Here is a 26,617-nt window from a genome sequence, read left to right on the forward strand (position 1 = left end):
CAGCCGCGCACAAAACTGTTAAATGCCCCTCACCAAGTTGCATGTTGCAAGTCGCCAATTGCCAGTTGATTCAATTAAAAAAAAAAAATGAAGTAAATACTATAACAGCGGCCCAGCGACAAAGTTAATATAAGATATGAGAGATTTTTTGTTTTAACAGCCTATCGAACGGACGACAGCTTGACGACGATGGCGACGACGCTCCTTATAAACTTAATGCGGCAGGCAACTTTCACTTTCAACGCTGCTGCTGGGACGCGGCACATCTTGCCACATGGTTCGGTTCGGTTCGCCGTTGTCAACGTCAAAAGTACAAAACACAGCAAAAGCGCAAAAAACAAAAGTGATAATAATAATAATAAAAATGCAACATTTATTGCGATCGCTAAGTTGGCCTCACTTTCGTTTCGGCTGTCGATAAAGTTTTATTTACGAAAAGCGCATAAAAATTGCAAGATGCAAATCGATAAATGTGCAGAAAGTTAACAAATGAAAGTTACATGCATGAAATTAAAACAAAAGCTGTTAATTTTTACAAAATATGATTCATGTGTGAAATCTTCTAAGCAAAGGCTGCTGTCCTGCAATAATTTCAACAACAAAAGGCAACTGATTGTGAGCAAAAAACTTAAATGAAGCTGCACATGGCCATGTTGCATGACTTTGTAAACTTGAAAGTCTGTTTTCGTATAATCGTTGTTTTTTTTGTTGTTGTTGTTTGGCATCGTTTTACAGTCGGTTCGCAACTCTTGTTTATGTTATGCACGCGATAAAATTGCTGTTTAACAAAAAAAAAAAAAACGAGTGAAAAATAAAACAAAATATTACAAAAATGTACGCGCTGTAAGAAAATATAACAACAAAAGCCTTGAAAAAAATTCATTGCTGTTGCGACTGCGGTTGTCATTGTTGCTGCTGCTGCTGCTGCTGCTGCTGACATTGTAACTGGGCCTTAATCTTAAGGTAGCATCTGCTTACGGCTGACGTTTTGTTTACAGCCCCCCTCCCCCCACTCACTCCACTCAGTTCGCTCTGCAGACTCTTCAATGGCATTTCATTGTGCAGCTTTTTAAGTCTGTTGCCTGTTCCAGGGTCTTATCAGCTTAAAAGAAGCTGCAACAAAAATTTATTTAAGCCCATAAATATTGCCTAGACTGTTGCGCTGATAAGCTAAAATTATAAGCATAAACTTAACTAAAAACTATGTCTTAAAGCTTAATTTTTACTGATTTTTCTCACCTTGTTTATTTCTATTTTTTGCTTTTGCAGGTAAGTGAAGTCTCAAGTACCATAAATCGCTTTTAATAGCGCGCACACAACTTTTGCTTTATTACTGGGTGAGTTTTGCGAATCTCGCTACGATTTGTCGACACTTTAAGTTAAACGCTCCCTGCGGCAACATAAACTAAACTGAGCGAGCGACTAAGACAGTGCACTGAACATTTAAGCGCAATTTAATGGTTCAATGACATAATGAATATGCAACGAGCAGACAGACGACAGACAGCCCAAGCGTCTGGGCTTCTATGCAGTTGCTGCTGCTGTTGCAGCTAATTAGCTGCATTCATAATTTTTGTGCACATTATTTACATGCTAAGTAAGGCTGAGGCCACAGGACACTCGCGAGCAAGCAGTGGGGTGGGGATTACAACCGCAAAAGACAGCAGCAATGTTCGTTCGTTCGTTCGTTCGTTGGTCGTCATGGCTGCTTTTGACTGCTTCTGGCCTTGTGGCTGCCACACCGCACAAAAGGCGACTTATTTACAGTTATGCGCCGCATTTGCAAGTTGTAAGTTGGAACTCTTACAAGTTGCAGCCAAAAAAGGGCAAAAAGCGCTAAAAAAAAAACACAAAATAACGAAACAACGCTGCAGGAGAAAAAAAAAATAATAATAAAGTCAACGCGAAACTGAAACCAACCGCAGCCGCTCAGTCGCTCGAAAGTCGAGGGAGCGTCGCTGTCTGTGCAGCGAGTGAAAACTTTTTAATTGAAAAATGTAAAGTTTATTTTTATTGAACAGCCAAAAAAAGTAAAAGAAGCGAATATGCAAGTTGAAGTTTTGAGCAGCAGTTTGAGGTTAGGGTTAAGTGGCAAGCAGATAGCGACAACTGCTGCAAGTTGTCGCCAAAAAGTTGAAGAGACACGCTCTAAGAAGTTAAAGTTAGTTTAACAAAACACTAAATTGTGTGTATTAATCGATAGTATCGATAAGCTTTACGATCATAAGCTTTTTTCCTTGGAAGCTGTCTCAATAGCTTTGAGCCACAGTCTTATAGATTGGACTATTCTTTCTTTATTTGAAAGAGCCGAAGACTCTGCTCTCTTAATTGTCTCCGACTTATCAATAGTTTATAAACACATAAAATCGTGTTAAAAAATGAGTACTTAATTTATATTTATTTTATTTTTAACACAGTATTCTATTTTGTATGTTACCGAGCCTATCGAGAGTATCGATAAACTGTAGATTCGTGTATTGAAATGTGCTCAACTTTTGCTTACTTTGAAGCTGGCTTAAAGGCTTTGAGCCCAAAAGTCTTGTAGCCTCTCTAGCTAGGCTAAGGCTTCCTGCACAGCATGTGGCATGCAACTTAACGGACGCTTAGTTGCAACTGACGCTAGTCGTGGCACTTTACTTAAGCAGCTTAGCATGCGCCAAAAAGATTGCGGAGCGTTAATAATGAAGCAGCCTTGAGACAAGACAAGACACATGCTCCCAGCTTAGGGGCTAAGCAGTTGCTTGACTTTTTAGGAAGGCAGATGCTTTAAAATCGATAAAATATTTAAACGCTTGCTGCGCTATCAATTTTCATTTGCAGTTTCGCTTTCATTTAAGTTAGCCCAGACAGCTACAACGGATTTTGAGTGGCCCCAAGACGCGCGTTTTTGATTTATTTGACTCATAGCTAATGCTTAATAGCTGAGGCAGGAGCCAAGCATAAGAATGTGGGGGAAGCTCAGACGCGCTAATTACGCCAGGGCCCACCTCTTGCCTAGAATGGGCGAATGACTAGACTATTTCCATTCCATTCAACTTTATGGCGCTTTGCACATTTTATTTTTCAATTTCAACGCTGGCTGTTGTCCTGCTGCCTGGCTGGCTGGCTACTCCTTTTTTCATGGCTTGTTTTGTCATTGTTTGTGCTACGTCTGACATAATCCAAGCGACTGCAGCCATTGCAATTAAGCGTTTATGCGCTTTTGTGCTTGCAACTAATTGTGGCAAGCAGCGCTGCTGCTGATTAGCAGCTAAGCCCCAACAAGCTAAAATATTAAAGTTAGCCAGCGCGCTTAGACTTTTCATTTCAGTTTTTGCTATAGACACATTTATTCATTGTTTATTGTTTATTTTTTTTACATTTTATATATGCGTTTGATTATGGCCATAAAAAGAGCATTGCTTGTCAGTTGGCAACTGCTTTTTTTTTTATATTTTTATTGACGTTCATTACGTTTGTCTCTGTGACTGTCAAATTAAATTTTTAAAGTTGATGTTACCAAATTGGTAAAGCTGGTTTCAGCTAAAGGGAATATACGTGCATGCAAAAAGTCGGTTCAGTTAATTATTTTGCATAGATTTGCAATTGTATGGATATTACTCATACGCCAGCGCGGCCGCAGCTCACTCTACTCCAAGTTGGTCAAACGAAACAAGTTGCTCAAATTGTGCGTTGCCAATACTGTTGCATAAAAAAACGTGACACGCATGACTGTCACACACACAGACAGACACACTGATGCATAGATAGACGCGCACGCCCATTTAGTTACACGCCACGTTTTTGTTGCAATTTAAGGTAAATGCACTTTACTCGCAACGAGCAGAAACAGCTGTCAAACAGTTAGGCAAACTCTTCAGTCTTCGCTCTTCGGTCGTTCCACTCGATGTGACGATTTATGCTTTTTAATTTGCCAAACGCAAACGAAAGTTTTTGCTCTCGAGTCTATCAAAAATATTTGCATATTGATTAAATATTAATAAATGCAACGAAAAAACCAAAATAAAAATGTTGTAATTTATATAATGTGCATGTTTATTTGTAGTGCAATTAAAATAAACCCACAGCTGACTTTATTATGAATTTTTATAAGAGTTGTCAAGCATTTTGGAATTTAATTCATTTTGAATTTACAGATTTTTGAATTTAAATTAACAAATAACATTGATACTGAGTTAGTTGGTTTTTTCAAATTAAATATACATTTTATTTGGAATTTATTTAAGCTAAATTAATGCATTGACTGCAGCTTTTTGATTTAATTCAAATTAAATACTATTTTCTGACTTAATATTTAAATAAATTCCATGCCTATATTGCTTATCGATATATACAATTCGCTATGCATTTAAACAATAAATAATAAGCAGCAGTCTGCTGACTTTAATTTCTAACTTAGCTACGCTATTCAACTGTCAATTTCTATTTAGCAAATTGCCAGCAGCATCGAAATTTGAACAAAGCGAGAAAAAAATGACTGTCAGCTAGATAAGCAATAAGCTGAAATAAAAAATATTGTGTATATATATAAAAAATGAGCAGATTTTCAATGTATATATGGCATATGCTGTGTGCTTAAGACAGTTGTGAAGCCTTGAAGTGCAGCTAAGAGAGAAGCGAACGTGCCTGGCATTTCATGGGCCGCATGAATGAAAACAAAGCGTGGCCCCTCTGCCTGCTGTGTGTGTGTGTGCCTGGCAAATATTGAAAAAAATTAAAAAACCAAATGCAGACAAGTAAAAAAATGAAATGAAGCTTTTGCTTGTCTCTGTCTCTGCCTCTGCCTCTGTCTGTGTATTGGCATTTCCTAGAGTTCTTAAGCTACTTGCCGCCCCCAAAGCTCAAAGCCCTTGCTTTCAGTTTTGTAACCTTGTGCTTTGTTTTAGCGGGCATTAAACCACATAAATCATACACACAAACACACACATATACACATACAAGTATGTTAGCTGTAATGTGTCTACGATTTCACTGTCAATATTGCGCATACGTCATGTATTCTTTAATTACATATACATTTACTATTTTAAGGCAAACAGCAACAACAAGCAGCAGCAGCAGCAACAACTGCAACGTTTACTTAGCTACTTTGCATTGCGTGCAGCTACTGCAGTTACACATCAGCCGAGGGTTGCTTGGCAAGTTTGCTTACTCAGAAGGCATAAAAGTAGCTAAGTCGTTGCAATTAAATTGCTAGAAATTGCAAAAAAAATAAATAAAAAATTCTATAAAATGTTGCTTATAATTTTTTTTTTAATATAAATTGCTAGAAATAGCTTTAAAGAAAAGAAAAATTGTAAGTTGCTTATAAATTTTTTTTATATTATTGAGTAAAATATTTAATGTAGTTTGAGCTTTTCTATTATTAAAACAACTAACAACGAGTTTGTCGACTGAATTATTATATTTTCCCATTCGGACTCAGTACCAAATATTGTTTGGGCATCTCGAATAAGACACAAGAAATAGTAGAAGCAAAAATATTGTACAAAAAATCGTTTTTTCAATTAATATAGCGTTATAATATATAATAATAGTAATAATAGATATTTTTATTAAATATATATATTGAGGTCATCTATCAAAGATTATATTATTATATATTATATTGTTATATTACTTGAAACTAACTTTAATATAAAATTTTGACAGCAAAATTTCAAATAAATAAATAGCTAAACTACTTTTAAGCTTGTTAGCTTTCTAACTAAAACCTAAACAGAACTAGTAGCTAAAATATTAACACTAATTGCTTTGACTTTGCTTTGGCTACAACTTCAGTAGCTGCCCCCTCATAGTTACATCAGCTATATATACACATGCCCATACTCAATCTAGTCGCAACAGTTGTCTCTCTCTCTATGTGTGTGTTCGTGTGTGTGTGTTTGCACTATTCAATGAATCTGTCCTTGGCAAAGTGCATTGTCGGTGTGGCGTTCATTCGCCTGCAATTGACGCTGACTGCGCTGCACTGTCGCTGCCACTGTCGACTGCGATTGTTGTCTTTAGTAGTTGCTGCTGCTTATTTTAGTTTGAGCTTGCTTTTGCTTTAGCTTTTTTTTTTTTTGCGTAATTTATTGACTTGACGCTGTTATTTATTGACTGGGCTGAGCCTCAATTGCGCGCACGCACTTTCTAAAAAGCTAAACTAAATACAAATACACACAGAAACACAAAACGTCACTTAAATATTTACAAAATACAAATTTAAACAATGCTCGAGTGCTTGACTGGGCTGGCAACAAACAGTTTGCATTGTTGAAAATGAAAGTGTTGTTGCGTCGACTTTTTTTTTTTTTGCTGAAATATAAACAAACGCGCGCCAATTGGGTCACTTGTGTAGATCAGCTGTCATTTTGATATGAGTACAGTGAATATTCTATGTAAGCAATTGCGATTCATACATTCTTTTAAAATTATATTTCAAACAGAAGTAAACATTGGTGCATTATTCAAATTGTTTCAAATATGCATTGTTTGAGCTCGAATTCGATTCATAAAATTGTTTTCAAACATTAGCAACAACTTTTGCAATATTTTCGAATTTTTAGAGCTCGAATTCGCTTTGTTCGAGCTCGAATTCGATTTATATATTCTTATAAAATTATTTTCAAATATTAGCAATAATTTTTGTATTATTAAAATTGTTAGATTTCGAATTTGCATTATTCGAGTTCGAATTCGATTCATACATTTTTTTAAAAAAAACTTTCAATAATTTTTGCATAATTAATTAATTATTTTTCCAATTTTTAGAGCTCGAATTCTCTTTGTTCGAATTATTTGCGTACGAATACGAAAATAAGAATTTTTTCAAGCACTAGCTGGAACAAAAATTAAGCAATGATGCCATCAACTTTTTCATTTTGTAAAGCTTATTGTTCGAAAATTTGAATTCGAAAAGGGTAAACAGTAAAACAAAGACTAGGACATATTGTAAACCTTACTGTTCGAAAATTCGAATTCGAAAAGGCCAAACAGTAAAACAAGGACTAGGACATTGCAGTACTGCGATCCTCTTTCGGCTAGCTAACAAATTAAAATATTTTAAATTTGTATTTATTTGTATTTCAAATACGTCAAAGCTCTGAATTAAGTATAAATTAAATTGTTTTAATTGTTTTAATTTAATTTTAATTAATATTTAATTCAGAACTCTGACGTATTTGATTTCTTGTTTTATATAAACAACTTTCTCGAATAGAATACGTCAAATTAAGTGCGTCACGTATTATATAGGCAACTTTTTTTTAAACAAATGCTTTTATAGAATGTTTACTGCATAGCTTTGTGTACTATATATTAAGTATACGCAAGCAAGCAAGCAAATTTCAGGCTCAAGGCTTTTTATGGGCTGATAAGTCGAGTTGAAGTTGAGCTGCCCATTGGCTGCTTTATCTGCAGCTGCATTCGAATTCGAATTTCGTAGACGCATGTGCACTTGTGCAAATAAAAAAAACAAAAATCAATGCGCAATGATTTACATTTGCTTATCAAGGCAAACACTCGACAGCAACATGGAAAGCATAAAATTAAATAAAGAAATTCTTTCATAAGCAAGCCTTAAGTAATAATTTGGTCTATCAAAGCAGCTGCTTTGTTTTGTCTATTTTTGTCGCTTTACTAATCAGGCAGGCGTCAAATGACATTTATATAATTTTATTAGTGAAATAATTAGTTTTATCTGCAGCAAGTCAAAAAATATTGCAGACACACCTGCAGCCAATTTGTGCCGCAGGCGCCGCGCCCAGACTCAGACTCAAGCCAGTTAACTTGTAACCTTTAATAACTGAGCTTATCCACTGGCCAGCTCCGAAGTCAAAACCAATAAGACTCGCAAATTTCACATGATGCTCGAATATATATTTTTTAATTATTATTCTCACGGCAACGCTTTTGGCTTTGCGTTTTCAATTGCATTTTGCGTTTGTGCTGCTTTTGTTTGCTTAGTTTCCTACTTTGTGTGCTGCTTTTTGTTTATTGCTTTTGTTTGGCTATACGACGACGAATTTTGTCAGTTGATCTTTGACACATTTTTGGGTGCGGCTTGACTTCTACTTCGAACGAACGAACGAACCAACGAACAGTTTTGTTGATTTCAAAATGTTGTTGCTTAAAATTGGCGCTGCTCTTGTTGTTGTTGTTGTTGTTGTTGTCAGTAGGTGACGCTTTGGCTGTCGCTTCACAGTTGTTGCCTGTCGCCTTTGATTGCTTATCGCCGACTGTTGCTGCTGCACGTAGCAGCAACTGTTGCTGCTGCAGCTTTACTTAATATGTACGACATGTTGCTTGTTTTGCCCGATTAATTGCATATTAATTTTATTTTTTTTTATTTTCGGGGGTAGCCGATCTTGGCACGTTTCTGGCCGCCAACTAGGTGAAAACGTCAAGCAACAAATAATCATAACAATAAAAGTTACTTAAAATTGAGCGCGCGTGTGTTTTTTGGAGCCTCAACGTGGCTCAAATTCAAATTATAAACAAATATATATAAACAACGAGCTATGCAGCGTGAGAACGAAAAAGTTGCAAGTGCTTGACTTAATTATAATTAAACTATGAAGCAGCAACAATTGCACAATTGTGCGCTAGTGGCGTTGAAAATGAAAGCAAAAGACGCGCGTCTCGTTGCTTTCAGTTTTTTCTTGCATCAACCTGTTGCAACGCCCCTCGAGTGTTTGCGCTTTTTGCAACATCATCTTTATGATCAGCAGCAGCAGCTGAAGTGGCAGCAACATGTTGCCCAGTGGCGCATGTTGCCAACTGCTGCTCTGGGCTGTTTGCTATTGTTGCTGTTGCAATTTTTATACACTTTGCTAAAGAAAAATGGCAAAGGGTAGCTTGAAATTGTGCAAAATGTATGTAACAGATCTCAAAAGTAAATATATTCTTGATCAGCAAAACAAACTGAGTAGAAAAAAATATTTCTGACTATATGAGCAACAAGAACTCATAGATTATAAAAGTTAGCTGAACCAAATTTGTTATGTAGCCTCACCTAGCACCGACGTAGTTTCTTTATATTTTAAAAAAATTTTATACCTATCCCCTGCATCAAAAATCGAAAAAAAAAACCCTTTTACGTTTATCGAAAAAATCTGAAATAAATTACAAAAACGCTGTGTCATGCTCTCAACATATTGCTGTAGTCAAAGTGTATTTAAAAGTTGTTTACGCTCAACTTTAAATTTGTCTTAGCTACTGTTGCTGCTGCCAGTTGCCCAAACACTTGGCTGTTGCTGCTAGCAATTGCTTTTGCACAATTTTCGCGTTTGTTGAACCTTTGTGTTGTGTTTTGTGTAGAAAGCGAGTGCACAAGTGGCCGCCGCCAAGTGGGCGTGGCAGTTGCTTTATTTAAAGCCAATTTTGAGCCGAGTTTGTGCGTTCAATTTGTGTAATTATATTCAAATTTTCCAACTATGTAAATTTTCTACACATTTGCATTTGCATTTAAATTGCAACAACAATAACAACAATAACAATGGCAACATTATTAACAATTATTGCAAATTACTTAAAACATTTTCTGTTGAGTCTGAGCTGAGCGCTTAATGAAATGAAATTGAACTTGTCGCCCACTCGGCAAACGTGACATCATACAGCTAGCACATACTGTTGGCTGCACTTTGAAGTCAACTTGTCAGCTAACAGTAAATAATAAAAAATGAAATAAACAGCAAGTAATTCGAAATGCATTAGCCATAGCAATAGCCAATTGATTATGCACGTTCTTTTTACTGATTCATAGTTTTCAACTATTTGCAGCATATCGAGCAATATAAGTTATAAATTTCAATTTCAATTTCAATTTGCAATTAATTATAATTGAATGTTAATCAATTGATTTTCATCATTTAATATTTATGCTAATTGTTGCACGTAGAATTTTTCAATTAATTTGCTACATACATTTCATAATACAAATTAATGTTCTATGGCTTTTAATTTAATTTCCAGTGCGCACTTTATTTTATTTTTTATCTGTTTTTTTGGTTTTTTTTTTGCTGATTATCTGCGCTATATTTTGAACATTTCTTTGTTTTTTATTTGGGTGTACAAAAATCTTAATTAAATACGCTTGTTGTACAAAAAGAATTCAGCGTCGACTGCTTATGTCATGATGACGACAATTCTGCGATATCGATTCAGATTCTTTAGACTTACTATATATACAAGCAGCGCTCTTAGGCAGCTGTTTTCACTCAATTTGTAAAGAGTGGAAGATATAAAAAAATGAATATGAATAATGTTGTTAAGAATGCCAGAAGTCTTGTATTTGTCTGTGCTATAAATTGTGCTACATTTAGCTGCGAGTGGGGGGTTGGGGGGGTTGGCCCTTTGCCGTCATAACTTTTATAACAATTACAACATAAAAGTGTTAGGTGGGGCATGCTACCTGCTTAGCTTGGCTATCTTAATAGGAAATCTTTTGAAAGGCGCATAAATATAGCAAAGGGTCTGCCACTTGCCACATTTTCATATGAATTACATTTATAATTTTTTTTTTGTTTTTTGGTTTGTCTCATTTGCATGTGTTTTTGTTTTTTTTACTTTTCACTCCAATTCACAGCTGCGGGTGCAATCTCTTGGCCATGGCATTTTAATGTTAGACATGTTTAGTGCCTGACTGCGTTGACATTTCGAGGGGCTGCAATGCAGTCAATTGTGCTGACTCTTAGCTCTTACCAATTGCCAGGCCCGCGCGCTGACTTGACCAATTTTTCGAGCAATTGTTAATGAATTTAAATTGTCGGCGCTTAATGTTTGGTGAATTGTTTTCGTAACGCTCATTTGGCTTGGGCGCTTACTAATTTTCCCTTAATTTTGTTTTTCAAAGAAATTTATTTTCACGCCAACGCCCACCGCAGACACACACACACACACACACACACACACACATAGTTAATGTGAGTCAGCAAACAGCGCTAGAGTCGTTTGTTTTTATTTATTTGTATTTTTATGCGAGACTTTTGTTTTACTGTCTAATTTGCAGCTCAGCTGAGCATTGACCGCAGCTCTCAATAACGAAAAAAAAAAAAAGAAAAGCAAATATAAATAATTATACAATAGTGTAAAGCTAGCGCAAGGGGGGAGTGGTTGGGACTGAGTAGAGGCTAAAAACCTTGAGTTAATTAATAATTTAAGCCTATATCGCTTGATCTTGATCTTATGCATATCATGCCTGTAATTGTAATAATTGCTAAATAGCTTAGTTTTGTTTTTAAAGTGAACAAATTAGTGAAAAAAATATATTTGGTTAGTGTTTAACATAAACTTAAAAATATTTGTGTGTATGAAATGTATGAAAATTGAACAAAAATTGTAAATTAATTTCAATTACTTAAGCTTAAAGCTATGCGCATTAGTTTTAGTTTGTAATGATGACTAATTAAAAATATTTAAGCTAATTATTAAATAATCATTACGCTGCTATATATTATATTACTTACTAAAATTCATTTGAGCAACAGAATTTGCCACTTAAATTTGTTGTTTTATTTTTTAAAAATTCTTTTCAGAATTTTAGTCAATTGTTAATCATTACCAAATACAACTAAAACAAATGCGCACATCTTTATTAGGATTATTTAAATATATAAAAATATTTTACCACTTTTGTTCAATTATTATAAATTACTTGTAATTAACTCAAATAATCGCACAAATATTTTAAAATTTTTGGTAAATAAGAAAAATATTTATTATTTTTGAAAAATTATTTTTAGAATTTTTAAAAAATAATAATTATTTTTCTTACTATTTTAGTAATATATTATTAACTTGTTTGCAATCTATACTAGACAATTGAAATTGTTATAAGCTGCGTAATAATAGCCATTGGATTTTTCACTTTTTCACATTTTTTTTTATATTCAAAAATTCATTTGAAGCTTGTCTAATCTACAGACACGTCTTGAGATATCTTTGTAGTCAAACTTATGAAAAACATTTGCCGCTGCTGCTGTTGTTGTTGCTGTTGTTGTTGTTGCTCGTTAGGGCGGCAAGTTTAATTGAATATATAAATCAAGCGGTGGTGCATTCATAGACAGACCGCAGACAGTTGGCCAAAGCTGCGAGATACTTGTAAAAATTGGTTTGGCAGTTGGAAGTTTTCTGGGCCTGTCATGTCATGTGTCAGACTCTGGCGGCTAAATGCGAAAATTGTGACACACAGAAAATGGGTGGAGTGCCGATATACACAGCGATATATATTTAGCATTTAAAAAAACAGAAAAAATAAATTGCCACAAGCACAACAGACAACAAATTTATATTGGCAATTGGAATTAATGGCCAAACAGAATCGCGACTTCATTTTTTGTTGGCTAATTATCAACTGCGTGTGTTTTTTTTTTTTGGTTCTTTGGCGGCGGCCAACGCCCGGCGGCAATTGAAATGGCTAAAAAATGTTTTGGTTGCCTCAGCCTCAGACTCGGCTAAATAGTTAAGAGAGCCAAGCCGCTTGGCCATGCTGACAGCTCAATTTGTTATTTGGCAGCAACAATTGCGCATCTTTGGCTTATTTGTATATTAGTTATTAGCTTAGTGTGTTCCCATGGCTAAAATGGTTAGGCTAAAGTAAAGACTCGCTATGCAAAACAAATCAAATTTGTTTTAGCTACTGTTTATTTATTTAAATTGTTGCCAAACGAGGCCAACTAACTCCAAATGCGGCCCAAAGTGAGCGGCTTGGGCTAAAATCTAATTAAATGTGCGCTTATGTCTGCATATTTAGCCAAAGGTATTAATTAATTAAATCGAAATCAAACGATTAGATGTCTGAGCTCATTCGACACGTGCAAATGAGCAAATGAGCGTCTGGGCCATGTTTGCTCGTTTGGCTGGCAAACAAAACTAACAAGCAAACATCGGGCCAGACAAACAACAAGCTAAAGTCGTTAAGCCAACAAATATTTGCGCCAGCGAGTCCGAACAGCGCTCAATAATTTAAAAAGATAAACTGTCACATGCCGAAAAAACTTTTGTGTGTGTGTGTGTGTGGCAATTAATTTGTATAATAAAATTTGCTTTACTTTTTAATTGCAAAAAAAAAAAACTGTGCGTGTGACTTGAGAAATATTTAAAGTAACGCGCCTGGCTCACATATGTTTGCCACACTACTAGCAACTTGCCACACATAGTGGCAGCAGCAGTAGCAGCGCTAGTCGTGTCTATGACACACACTCAAGAGTCTGAACTTGCAACCGCAACACGCGAGCAAATGCCGCCAACTTTTGCGGTCTATGGCCCCAGCTGCGTCCGACTCCGACTCCGGCTTTATTACATTTGGCAGTCGTCGTCGGCTCTCCTCATGTATTCGGAGTATATAACAACATAACACTACTAACATCAAATTGCATATTTGTCCAAAGTAATGAGACTTTTCACAGCTTTACGCGCCAGCTCGCTATCTGTCTCGCTCTAACTCTATCTCCAACTATTTGGCGTAGGCAGCGCAGCGTGAAGTTGTCCACAGACATTGCCGCCTTGGCTCTATAGAATTGCATTATGGGAATTTTGTGGCATTTTCATTAACAACTCGTTCACACATACATGAGGCTGTTTGTGTGTGTGCGTATGTGTGAGTTTTTGTGGCATTTTTAATTTGTTTGCGATTAACACGCGAACGTTAAAAACACAAAATATTTGCCGCGCATATTTTCTGAGTCATAAAAGTTCGATAACAATATCGTTTATTGCAAGCCACATTGTATGCATAGTTGTACTAACTATATAGCTTATCAGCTGTATATATAGTATGTGCGGCTTTTCATATTGACAACATGGGATTAACAATCAAAGGGAAGTGAAATTCTAGTAGCTAGTACTAAGCAAAATTATAAATTAATGTATCGAGCACTAGAAAAATTATTCAACTGTTGAAAATAAAGTGAAAAAAAAGTAACAAATTTATTGGCTAAATTCTAGAAAATTTAAATTGTAGCCTAGCATTTAATTTAACTGAGGCCTGCAGGCTGCAAACGTAATGTTTATAACTTTAGGGTATAGCAATAACTACTACTACTAGTAAAAAATGTTTAGCTTAAGCTTAAAGGCATCGATACATTTATTTTACTTTTTATAAGCTAATTAGTATGGAAATAAAAGAAAATTCCCTTACAAATTGATGTTGGGCTCAATACAATTAAAGTTCTTTGCGATTTGCAAACAAATCTTAAAAAATAATAACAATAATTAAGTAAACTATTTGCATAAAATACTTATGCTCAACATTTTCTAGGGGTCGATACACTTAAAACTATTGAAGTACTAGATACATTAATTTTTATTTATATTTATATGCGTAAAACTCTAGAAGTTGATTAAAAAATTTAATTATGAACTCGTAAAAATATTAATTTCGAATTATTAAAAAATATTTTTAAAAGTTAATACATATAGCTCGATAAATTTAGTTTACTTTTCTATTCCTATGCTTAAAACACTCAAAATACTAGAAGTTGATTAAAAAATTAATCAATATTATTTTTAATCAAATATTAATTTCAAATTATTAAAAAATATTTATAAACTCTAATACATAATTTCTTCAATAAATTTTCTTTGCTCTTCCATTCATATGCTTAAAGCTCTTCAAGTACTAGAAGTCGATTAAAAATTGATGTTAAAATATTAATTTCGAATTATTAAAAATTATTTATAAACCTTAATACATTGATTTGCATATAAAGCTCGATCAATTTTCTTTGCTTTTCCATTCACATGTTTAAAACGCTCGAAGTACTAGATAAATTTATTTTTATTTATATTTATATGCTTAAAACTCTCGAAGTACTAGAAGTTGATTCATAATTGATGTTGTTATCGTTAAAATAATAATTTAGAATTATTAAAAAATATTTATTAGCCTTAATATATCATTTGCTCGATAACTTTTCTTTGCTTTTCCATTCCAATGCTTAAAACTCTCAAAGTTTTGTTAAAAATGATTGCTGCTGGTTTCGCTGAAATTTAAATTCTTTGCTGTTGGAGTATATTAACCTTTAGCGGCTTGCCAAGAAATGTTTTTATTTTCTTTGGCAGCGCAGACTTAACCGTCTATGGCTTGCAGCTGGCGCATTAATTTATAGAGCAGCTAAAATGTAGAAATAAAATAAAAACCAAATGAATATTTCTTAGCCGAAACAGACGTGTGTAGTTTACTCTTTTGACTGCGCCCGCCTGAGCGTTTGCAATTAATTAGCAGCAATGAGTTGACGTCGTTTTTGTTGTTGTTGCTAATGTGTGTTGCTTTTGTTTCTTTATGTTGCAGCAACATATTGTGGCGCATTATTTGTATTTGCCCTCGACTGGGCAATGTCTGGGCTAATTTTCTATTTATTTGACCGCACCACGTGCATAGAACTCGCTCGCTCAGTCGCTCTCATGTAATTTATGAGTTTCTTGCACTTTGCTGAAATGGAAATGGAAACTGTTTGTTTTAGTTGTGTGTGTGTGTGGAATGCAACTTAAAGTTTGAAGTCGTGTGCCAAACCGCACCCAAGTCTAGTTTAATTAGAAACCATTTGCCAACGCGCGCTCATCAACAATTTGACTTGCTTGACATTCACGTTTCTCTCTAACAATTCGAATGGACTTAGTTCATGGCTGTGCTCCTTGCTCTGATCTATGCGTGTTGCTCTAATCGCAATTGACAGCGCCTAGCCCCAGCTTGTTGCTCTGATTTATGTTGCAGCATTTAATTAGCTCGGACTGGCTGCAATTGTCATTAGGTTCGCTGTACTTGAAATCAAGACACGCAGCAGCAGCAGCCACAAACAAGAAATGCAAATTTATATGCACTTTATTATTAACATGGCTTAAATCACAGCCTAACATAGTCGAGAGCGCAATTTGCGCAATTAATGTGCGCCTCAAATTATGAAATTGCAACAAATTTGTTGTCGTCGTCGTCGTTGTCGTTGTTTGTTATTCACAGGAGCTTGGAGCAAGGCGCAATTTGATATCGCCCCGAAGATTGCTCAGTTGTGATTATGGCTAAAACGAGTTGTGCACCATATTGGGGCATAACAACAACAACAACAACAACAATTAATAAGCGTAGCTCAGCAGCAGCAGCAGCAGCAGCCACTTTTGGTTTCACATTACATTTAAAAACTTGTTGCCGCCTCAAAAGCACAAAAATCTTTAATCTTGGCAATAGTAAAATAGTAAAAATTGTTTCAAGCAGTGCCATTAATCAATTTGCCGATGTTTCGTGTTCGATGCGCTGGCGATTTGCGGTCAGAGCAACAGTTTAAAGCCAAGAGACGACTTGAGCAATTGCTGCGAGTGCCTGCCATGCCATATATATTGTAATTACAGTAAGCACACGCTAAAAGCAAAAGTTACAAAACTTTATATATAAAAAGTTAGGCTCAGTTGCTGATATTTTTATATCTCTGAAATTTTCTACCAAAATTTCAATTAAAAATATCCAAGTTGCTTGAAAAAAGCAAATTTGGAAAATTACGTAAATTCGCTTTATCTGAAATTTCCATTCAATTGGAATGGCAGGAGATAAATGTCTAAAACTTGCACTAAAAATCTATAAAAAATAGAAAATATTCTATGCGTGCTCAGATTTAAAAAATGTAGCAAATTTAGAAAATTACGGAAACTTTTGAATTTTTTTAATAGATTGTCATTCTAGAATTTGCTTTAAAAATCTAAAAATAGGAATTATTCATTGCGTTCTCAGATTTAAAAAAATTTAGCAAATTGGAAAAATTATGTAAATTCAGAAAAAATAAAAATTAGATTTAATTTAAATGACAGTAGATAAAAGTGTGAAATGTCAACCAAAAATCTATAAAAAATAGCAAAAATTTTATGCGCGCTCAGATTTAAAAAAATTTTGCAAGTTGGGAAAATTATGGAAATGCGGAAAAAATAAACTTTACATTTAATTTAAATGTCAAAAATCTATAAAAAATAGAAAATATGCTTAGCGTGTTCATTTTTGGAAAATGTAGCAAATTTGGAAAATTACGGAAATTAGGAATAAATTAAATTTCCATTCAATTGAAATGACAGCAGATAAGTCTCAAATTTTCACTTAAATTTATTAAAAAAAAATAATTTAATATGCTTGACTAGTTCAGATTTGGATATCGCTAAAGGCAAAACAATATTTTCCGCTCAAGTAATAAAGCAATGCTGATTAAAGTTTAATTTTATTAGTACAACTATCGCTTCTCTATTTCCCAGACCGCACCCGCAGAAACCAATTGAAACAATTGTGGTTAAAATGAAAGTGAAATAGGCATTTGGCCTGGCTGGCTGGCAGCTTGGCCAACTTAATGCGCTTTTGTTTTTCTTTAGTTTTCAGCTCAACTTTGCCATTTTCATATGCACAGTGGGCAGGTCTTCGCTTATTGCAATTGTGGATTCATTTTTGTTTATTGTTTGACTTTGTTTCGTTTTATTTTTGGTGTCTTGCGGCTACAAATTGGCAGGTAGCTGGTTCGGTCGGTCGGCCTACTGTCTATAAAAGATTTGGTTAACATTTTTGAAAAGTTCAAGCCTAAGGCTGCGGCTACCAACCAAGTGGCAAATATAATCAGTGGCATAGAATTGCGACTGATGCAATGCAAACAAATGCAAAAATGTGTATTTAAGTTTTAGATTTGTAGACGCTCGACACCAAATTTATGAGCAAAACGTGAGCGGCGTCAAATGCACGAAATTTGTGTCTATTTGGTATTTCGATATTCATTGAAATGTGTTTCGAAAATTGCTGCTAAGGTGTGGTCCAAATCCAAAAATACAATTGCCATCTCATAAAATGACACTTGGCGCCAGATTCAAAGCTTAGGAGGTCGTTTGGAGCTGAAACTTGTTTAAGCCAAAAATATATGTAAATCAGTTATTAAAATCAAAACGTGTAAAATTAAATTTCGCGCGCTTAATTGTGACACATTAGAGGAAAAAGATTTGCATAAATAGGTTTGTTGGCTGGCAAATCAATTCATACGCCCCGTTGTACCAACTGGTTGCTATGCGCGCTACGTTTTGTAATCGCCTTGCAGCAAATTGAAGCATTTCACATTTTTAATTTGTACGTGATAGGGCAAATAGTTGCCACTCGTTGAGAAAGAGTGAGAGAGCGAGAGTGAGAAAGAGAGCGCAAATCTGTGTCTGGCAGCGTTCGAGTTCCAATTGTTTCATTTGCTTTTGTTTGTGCACAGAAATTATGCAGCTGACCCCATGCCCCACCCCACCCCAGCCCACAGCTTGCCACAGCATGTTGCAGACAAATCGTCTGTGTGTTGTGCTCTGCGCTGCGTCTGTCTGTTCGACTGTCTGTTTGGCTGGCTGGCAGCACTTAGCACGTGATTGAAAATTGCTACGGAATGAAGTGATTTGATGCAATCCAAAGTAAAGTCAGCAAGTCGCTTATTGCTTGCAATTCATTTAGTTTTGCTGCTTATTTAATTTGTTGAAACTTCAGCTGCGTGTAGAATCTACAACTGGCAACATAAAAATTTACAAATTAGTGTGAAATTATGAGCAGCCAAAACAATAGCAAACAAATTCAAACGAATTAAGCAGACAAAAAAAAAACCCAAGACGACTACAAAATGCGCTATAAAAACAATATCTAATTAAAACTTTTAAATGCTTATAAAATTAATTAAAATATGCAATCATATAGTCCATGTACGCACTCGACTGCTGCCAGCGTAGCTTGCGATAAAATATATAAACAACAGCATAGAAGTAAACGCTCAACACTATGAAATGAATATGAAATGAGCATTGAGACGCCTTTGGCCAAATACGTGTATTACTTGCGTACAAAAGCCAACAATGTGCAGAGCAATCAGATAAGTGCAGTACGGAAAAGCCCATTCAAGGAAAACATCATTTTCATAATCGCACTTCAAAGTCCAGAGCACAATAAATAGGAGAACCAGCGCAAAGTGCAGGCAATTCATAATCAAATGCAAAGAGATGAGATCTGCGCGCTTCTAAAGAAAAGTTAGCAATAGGCTTAGATGCGCTTCAAAACTTACGAAAATGCAGCCAACGAATAACCAAGCAGCGCCAATAATATGCAACAAGAAGCCAATGCGACCCAAGAATACAACAAAGTCTCTGCCATTGGCTGCGTAGTGAATTGAGCTTGAATTGTTGTCAATTGATTTGTTTAGTTAACTTACCTGCACCTGCACTGCATAAGCCAATGACACCAAATCCTGTTTCAATCACTGCAATTACACAGCAGCCAGGACGTAGCTCCAAGCAGCAACAGAAATATTTTAAACGGCAATGCTTCATCGCTAAAAAACTAACTCAAAACTCATAGCCAAGTTGTTAGACTTCACTACAGCGTGTTGTATCTTGTTTGTTATTGTTGTTATTACCACAAGGTCAAAGTCAACTCAAACAAAAGCCTAAAAAAACGCGTAACTTGCTCTATAGTTAAATACGCATACATTACGTATACGTATACTAATTTAGCCTTTGTTCTATTTCACACTCTGTGTCTCGCTTGCGTGTGCGTGTGTTGAGCCAACTTCAATTTATTGTCTATAAATTACAGGCAGCAACTCAGCTTAGCTCAGCTCAGCTGGTAACTTTTGCATTTGCTGCGTGTGCGGGTGTTTGGCATTTTAAATTTTTGGCTACAGCCTACTCACTTAGCTTAGCTTACCTTGCTGCCGTTGCTGCCGTTGTATAAAATAAGCATTCAAACAGCTTTTAATTAGCAGTCAGCCATCAGGCGAACAATCAGCGTTTTAAAACTGACGCACGTGTTTCTCAAAAAAATGCCAAAAAACATTTATTTGGTGCTTAAAATTCATTAGCCGTGCATATAGCGTGCTTTCATTAATAAGCAATAAACAAAATCGCAGCGCATACAATTTATGCATATTTTACTTTTGCTGCCCAGCTGCATGCCCCCATAATAAATGATTTTATTTTTAACAAACATTTTTTTATGGGCTCTGCTTTAATTTCGCACGCTCTTTTTTTCCGTAAAGGGCAAACCTTAGTACAATGGCAACTAGTTTGAGCCATTAAATGTTGTTTGGTCAAGCAAAGGGCGCCACAAAAATTGAGCTTTGCTAAGTTGGTTAATAGCATTTGTTTAAATTATAGATTTGATAGCGTATTTTAGACAAAAGACATTCAGTTTGCTTTTATATTTGACTATTCAAGTAAATGTTATTGAATAAATTTAAAATAAAAACTAGCACTTATATTTAAATTCGATTGAACATATTAAAAATAATAGTTATTTTGTATGTAAATAGATTGTTAAATAGAAATATAGTTTTTGGCATTTATTTAATTTTTTAAAAGAAATAAGTATTATTAAAATTCGTATTATTTGTATTTCATTATTAATTTTAATATCAACTGTGGAACAGTCGACGATAGAAGAAAATTATGTTATTTTTTTATATAAATACAAAGTGAGAAATTGTTACAACTTCATTTATATTTAAAAATCTTTTAATTGAACAAAATAAAAATACAAGTTCTTTTATAACTTTTAAATAATTTATTTTTAAATATTTTTTTAGATTTTAAAAAGAATTAATTATTATTAAAATTAGTATTGCTTATTATTCTTCAAATTCAAATTGAAAAGTAATTGTTACAACTTAATTTTTATTTAAAAATCTTTTAAATGAATACAATAAAACTTTAGAGTTATCTTTTAACTTTTTAAAAAATAATCATAATTTTTATTTTACAACACAAATTATCAAACAGTTACGTTTCCTGTGCTAATGCACTTAACATTAACATTAAATAATATTAATATGTAAACACATTTAGTGTCTGATTTGGAGGTTATATTATAGGCTATAGCCTACACCCACGCTCTGACTTTTAGCACAATCGCTGCCTTTGTTCAGAAATGACTTAATGTACGGACAAGCAGACGGACGGACAAGCGAACTGAACACTCACCTACCTCACTGTATTTTGTAATTGTTTAAAAATAAATTACAATTTTGTTTTGCTCGCTGATAAGCGAACTAAGTGCGAGCGAGGCAGAATTCACGATTGGAAAAGGGGTATATATATATATATCGTGAGTTTTTCACATATTATATTATTTATTAGCTTTTTGTTTATGGTTATATAATCAGCGCTGAGAGGTGTAAAAGTGAAAAAAGCGTAAATTTCAAAAACGAAAAGCAAAACAAATAACGCTGACTAAAAAGAAAATAACGCGAGTTTTGTTTATTTTTCACTCACATGCACATAAACAAGTAGATAAGTGCCACATACACACACACAGATAAAGTTGTGCATGTATTTGTTCATTGCTGGCATTACTTTAAGTTGAGTTTTCTATATTTAGTCGCCTAGAGTGCGATAAGAGTCGAGACTTTCAAGCTTTGCTTACTCACGCTGTGCCCAGCTTAGAAAGATAACATAATAATTTAAAAAAAAAAAAAGAGAAGAAAAATAACTTTTGGTATTTTTAATCTATTCAATGTCAAGGTCAGCTGAGACAACAACAGCGGCGCATTCATGTGTTTGCTTTTAATTCGCTGTCTCTTTTGCTTTTATTGCTTTTTTTTTGTGTTATTTTTTGCATTTTTATTGAGCATTGTTGATAACTTTATTTGCTTGGGCATTAAGCTCGGGGCGAGAGCGAGCGTCATCATCAACAACAATGAATAACTTTTGTCATGGCTTTTATAAATAAATTGATCGAAAATTGAGCATATGTATTATTTTAATTAGCAACATTTATAATCAAATGTAGATTGAATTTGAACAGCTTGAGAAATAGTCACGTCTAGGGCCATAACTTACAGTTCGGATTAGTCAATTACCGGCAAGTTCGATATAGTCGAGAGAACTCCATTGCAACACGCTGTTCGTGCTACGTGTTTGTGGCAAAGTCAAGCGAGTGTTTATCTATTTCGAAGAGTTTACTTTGTGCCCAGGCACATATGCAATTTCCGTTTGCTGACAGCTTGGTATTCAATGTGCAATGCCAATTCCAAACAAGAGAAAAATATCAAAAGAACGAGACTGTCATAAAATAAATTGAACTTACACACACAGACGCACTCATACATACATATATGCAAAGAAGAATGCAGCAATGTTGGAAGCATGCAACTTTTTGATACACTTTCATAAGAATATTCATTTTTTTTCGGCTTGCGTTAGTGGGAGGAAGAAAATAACTTAACAGCGTGCTGCTACGAAAATAGTAGCAGCTACATACTAAATTTAGTTACTCTATCTGCTATAGTCTCTGAGTTCTTGGCGCTCATACAGACGAACGAACAGCCAGACATGCTCAATCGACTCATTATGGCTTGATTATGAATATATATACTTTATGGTGCCTGTTTTAATACACTTTGATTAGAATATCAAGTTTTTTTTCGGGTTGCGTTGGTGGGAGGAAGAAAAAAACTTAACAGCGCATCACTTCAGTATAAGTAGCAGCTACATACTAAATTTAGTTGCTCTAGCAGCTATAGTCTCTGAGTTCTTGGCGCTCATACAGACGACCGAACAGCCAAACATGCACAATCGACTCATTATGGCTTGATTATGAATATATATACTTTATGGTGCCTGTTTTAATACACTTTGATTAGAATATCAAGTTTTTTTCGGTTTGTGTTGGTGAGGGGAAGAAAAAAACATAACAGCGCTTTACTTCGGTATAAGTAGCAGCTACATACTAAATTTAGTTGCTCTAGCTTCTGTAGTCTCTGAGTTCTTGGCGCTCATACAGGCGAACGTCTAGCCAAACAGACTCATTTTGTCTTGATTATGAGAAATATACTTTATGAGCTGCTGTTACATTCACTTTGTGCAACCCTTTTCCGCATATCAAAGTGTATAAATATAATTTTATTTACATAAAGCCATATATTTATGATTTTTGCATTCTTGTTTTCTTTGCAGCTCAACTTCTGGTTGCAACGGCATCTTTTCACGTCGCTTGGACTTTTCATCATTCAACATGCTGCCGAAGACGCGTCTCAACTCTTATCAAGTCAAGGTAAGTGAGACAACCAATAACTATCAATGAAGTAGCAAACTACCCACGATATAGTTTTCTAGTTTACGCTGCGCTTTTTCTCATTAGTGCGCAGCAGTTCGCTTCTGCTGACTTTTGCTATTCCGTAGTACTCACACTTGTACCCATTCATTCGCATTCATTCACAACTGAATGGAGAGCTTGGAAGTTCTTGGAAAACTAGCAAAATATAAAAACTGCCTTGCTTGGCAAACTGGGCAATTGGATATGGTTATGGTTATGAGGGAGTCTGAATTGTTTGCATAGCGCTTTAGCTTTAGATAATTTCCAGCTGTCGTCGTCGCAAAAGAGAAAATCATAACAACAGCGGAATTCTGTGGAAAAGCCAAACAGACAGTTATGAAAATTGCTGGCAAGGCAAGCGCTCGTCACATGAGCGCGCACATATTGTGGGAAATTTGAGTTTCAAAAAGTGAGCATAGCGTGTACACACTGTAGCCACAAATTATTTTCGAGCACTCGCTTATCTGGCTGCTGTATTTGATTTCTGTTTACAGTTTTTTGCGTAATGCGAACTCAAAGGCAAAAAAATAAATTTTAAGCTGCAACAGCTTGTTTTAATCTTCAGTTTTTTTTTATTTTTTATTTTGGGTAGTTTGTTATTGTTGAGGCGGCTATTGAACTGCACTCTTGTAGATTCAGAGCAGACCGCACAAGTTGCTCAAGTGGCAATTAACATGAGACGACGACGACGACGCAAAAGTTTGGCTTGGCTCATGAAATCATAAATGGCATGCAGATAATACAAAATACATTTTGTAGTGAGAGTGCCGAACCCACTGAATATTTCATTGAACAGACAGGACTCATGTTTGTGTGGGGTCAGCATATAGTAGAATAATAAAAGCAATTGCATTGCAGATAATGCCAAGTGGTGCTGCTGCATGTTGAGCGAGCTCGACTCGACAAAAGAAAAGCAAAATATATTTTGCAGCTACCTGTCGCGCTCTCATCTTTTGCGTATATCCTGCCAGATTCAAATCCCTTGGCCAACTTATGTATGTATAGCAGCTCGCTTGGTCGCTCTGTCTGCACGCAGCTTCGGCTTTGTCTGCTGCCAAATGCTTTTAAAAATACTTTACAATTCAATTTATATTTTTGGCAGTCTGCCTGGCATGCATTTGCAATTGCATTTTGTATTGAATCTATAAATATTTAATGCCATTCAAAATGCCATGCAATCTCTTTGGCTAACTTTGCGTGGCTTTAAAGCAAAACTCTCTAGCTCTCTCTCTCGCTCTCTGTCTAGGAATTAGCGTTGAAAAGTTTTCACTTAAAGCGTGGCATGTTCTCTGCTGTTCGCTGCTCTGCGCAATTTCAAGGGCTTTAGACAGCTCGAAAGTTTTACGCCAGACTAAACTCCAAACTCGAACTCGAACTTGGACTTGTGTGCAGTCTTGGGTGGCAATGTAGCGAATGCTGCTTATGCAACTTGACGAAAAACTTTTCCACAAATAATTGAGCGCTCCAACATGGCACTGATTGCAATGAGCCGAGCCGCGCACTAAGTATAAAAAACTCGTTGCATGTGGCTTAGCTGAAGCTTTTGTTTGCCCAAAGGATTAAGAGTACCAACCGGTTCGACAATAATTAACACAAGTCAACTTGTTAATCATTAAGCAATTTGCGTCTTGCTTTACCCAAAAGGGTTGCAGCCCTTAAATCGCCTCGCTGATTTTTTAATCATTCAGCATATCATTGGCCATAGCTCGCGGCTTAACCATTTTCCATCAGCTGTCAACATTTTCCTTTTTTTTTTTTTTTTGGTTGTAAACTCGTCTCAGTTTTTAATCAGTTATAATTATAATTAACAAAGCCCATCGGGGCAGCCATTGAGACTTAAGTCAACTTGTTTCATCATTTATCACGGCTGCGCCTTTTGATGCCACATCTGCTAATTGTTGAGACCGCTGTAATCCTTTTTTTTATAGCGTAGCATTTTTTTTAAAGAAATGCATTTTGGTTGTTTATTTTTTTGATTCAGCGCACAAATCAATCTTTGTCTTTGCTTTTCACCAGATAAAAAAAAAAACGCAAACTTAAGCGAATAAGTTTTTATAAATGATTGATGAGCGCGTTTGTGTCTGTCGCACATGTGTTCAGTGGAATTGGAGCTGAAATTTGAATGCATATAGATAAATACGCATCGCAAATATTTGCACAGACGCGAACCGAACTCAGCTTAGGTGTTGGCATCGCCCACTGTGCACAGTGTACAGTGGAAATGAACGCGTTTTAGTTGACACGCCGTTGGAAGTGCTGACACCCCATGGAGATTGATGCATGCCCCAAAATGTCAGCGCTGCACATGCAACATGCAACACACACGGATATATATATCTCGCCTCTCGTAGGCGCCAGTCTGCAAATAATTTATGCAATTCAAAGACCCAAAAACAGAAAAAAGTGTCGAGTGCGCCTTTTGGTTTCAAGGCACGTTATTCATTCTTTATGACCGTATCACTCAGCGCGTCAAACTCTTGACTGACATTTGGCTGCGCAGCGACTGATTTATAAAGCAAGAGTGCGAAAAAAAATGGGCATAAGCAACTGTAGCATACACTTGACAGCTTAGAAGTGGCTTATCGATCGAAATTTAACATTTTGTTGCCAACTCGATCTGCGTCAAGTATAAATATGTGTATATAGCAAATTTGGAGTCTTTAGCTCGCATAGACTTTGAGATCTTGCGGTTCATACAGACAGCACAGCGCTAATCAACTCAGTTTTGCTGCTATTGTAACGCAGTCAACTTGCTTATACACTTTTGAGTAGTAACAAAGCAACACAGTTTTTGCAGCAGCGCCATCTAACGCTTGTTTATCGAAATTCAACATTTGGCATAAAACTCCATATACTGCGTCTATAGCTGCGTCTATATAGCAAATTTGATGTGTTTAGCTCTTAGCGTTGCTGAGATCTTGCAGTTCATACAGACAGGAAATCGCAATTGGCACAACTTTATAACAGCACTTGCTATATTTTGGCAAAGTGTATACAAAATAATGTTGTGAATGAAGTGGGAAAGTTGGCACAAAAGATTTAATACTCTGGCCCAAGCTTTTAGCTGTGAGTTTCAAGCGTTAAGTCTAAGTTTGAAAACTTTCGTAGGCGCTGTGCTGTGTGTGTGTGTGTGGCAAATGTAATTTGTTAAATTGCAAACAGTTTATGCAAAATGTGCTAGCCACGCCCCATTCGCAGGTAAATGCCTGCAAGGGAGTCCAAAGTAGTGACGCTGAGTGGAGCGCGTCTGTCTCTGCCGCTGCCTCAGTCTCTGCCTGTTTGGCTTGGCAGCTGTTTGTGATGTGCGTTTGCTCGGCTGGCGCTTTAACATGACATTTATTGTAACTGTCGCTGCAGCAGCCAGCCCTGAGCCCTGCAGCAATATTGTCACACGTTGGATGTTGCTGTTGTCATTTAAACATTTGATGCGCATTGTGGTAGACACGAGCTCCAACTCCAAGCGCTGGCGCCAGCATTGATAGAAGACGCAGTCATTGTCATGGCAACATGTTGCAAACATAGATAGACAGACAGACAGACGGACAGACAGTCAGTCAGACAGCCAGACGAACT

At 35.7% G+C, this 26,617-nt stretch overlaps 1 protein-coding gene across 3 annotated transcripts in view; it reads left to right on the top strand.

Moving 5' to 3' along the window:
* Positions 1 to 26,617, top strand: part of LOC108603618 (headcase protein) — an 80,335-nt gene that overhangs the window by 9,549 nt on the left and 44,169 nt on the right. For 2 of the 3 annotated variants that reach the window (XM_017992567.1, XM_017992568.1), the window contains exon 2: positions 22,906 to 23,002. In XM_017992567.1, coding sequence (XP_017848056.1) covers positions 22,906 to 23,002 — 97 coding nt within the window. Of the gene's footprint in view, positions 1 to 1,269; positions 2,300 to 22,905; positions 23,003 to 26,617 lie in introns of those variants that run through there. The other variant, XM_017992569.1, reaches the window with a different exon arrangement.

This window comes from Drosophila busckii, chromosome 3R (assembly GCF_011750605.1).
Source record: "Drosophila busckii strain San Diego stock center, stock number 13000-0081.31 chromosome 3R, ASM1175060v1, whole genome shotgun sequence".
NCBI classification, from domain to species: Eukaryota; Metazoa; Arthropoda; class Insecta; order Diptera; family Drosophilidae; genus Drosophila; species Drosophila busckii.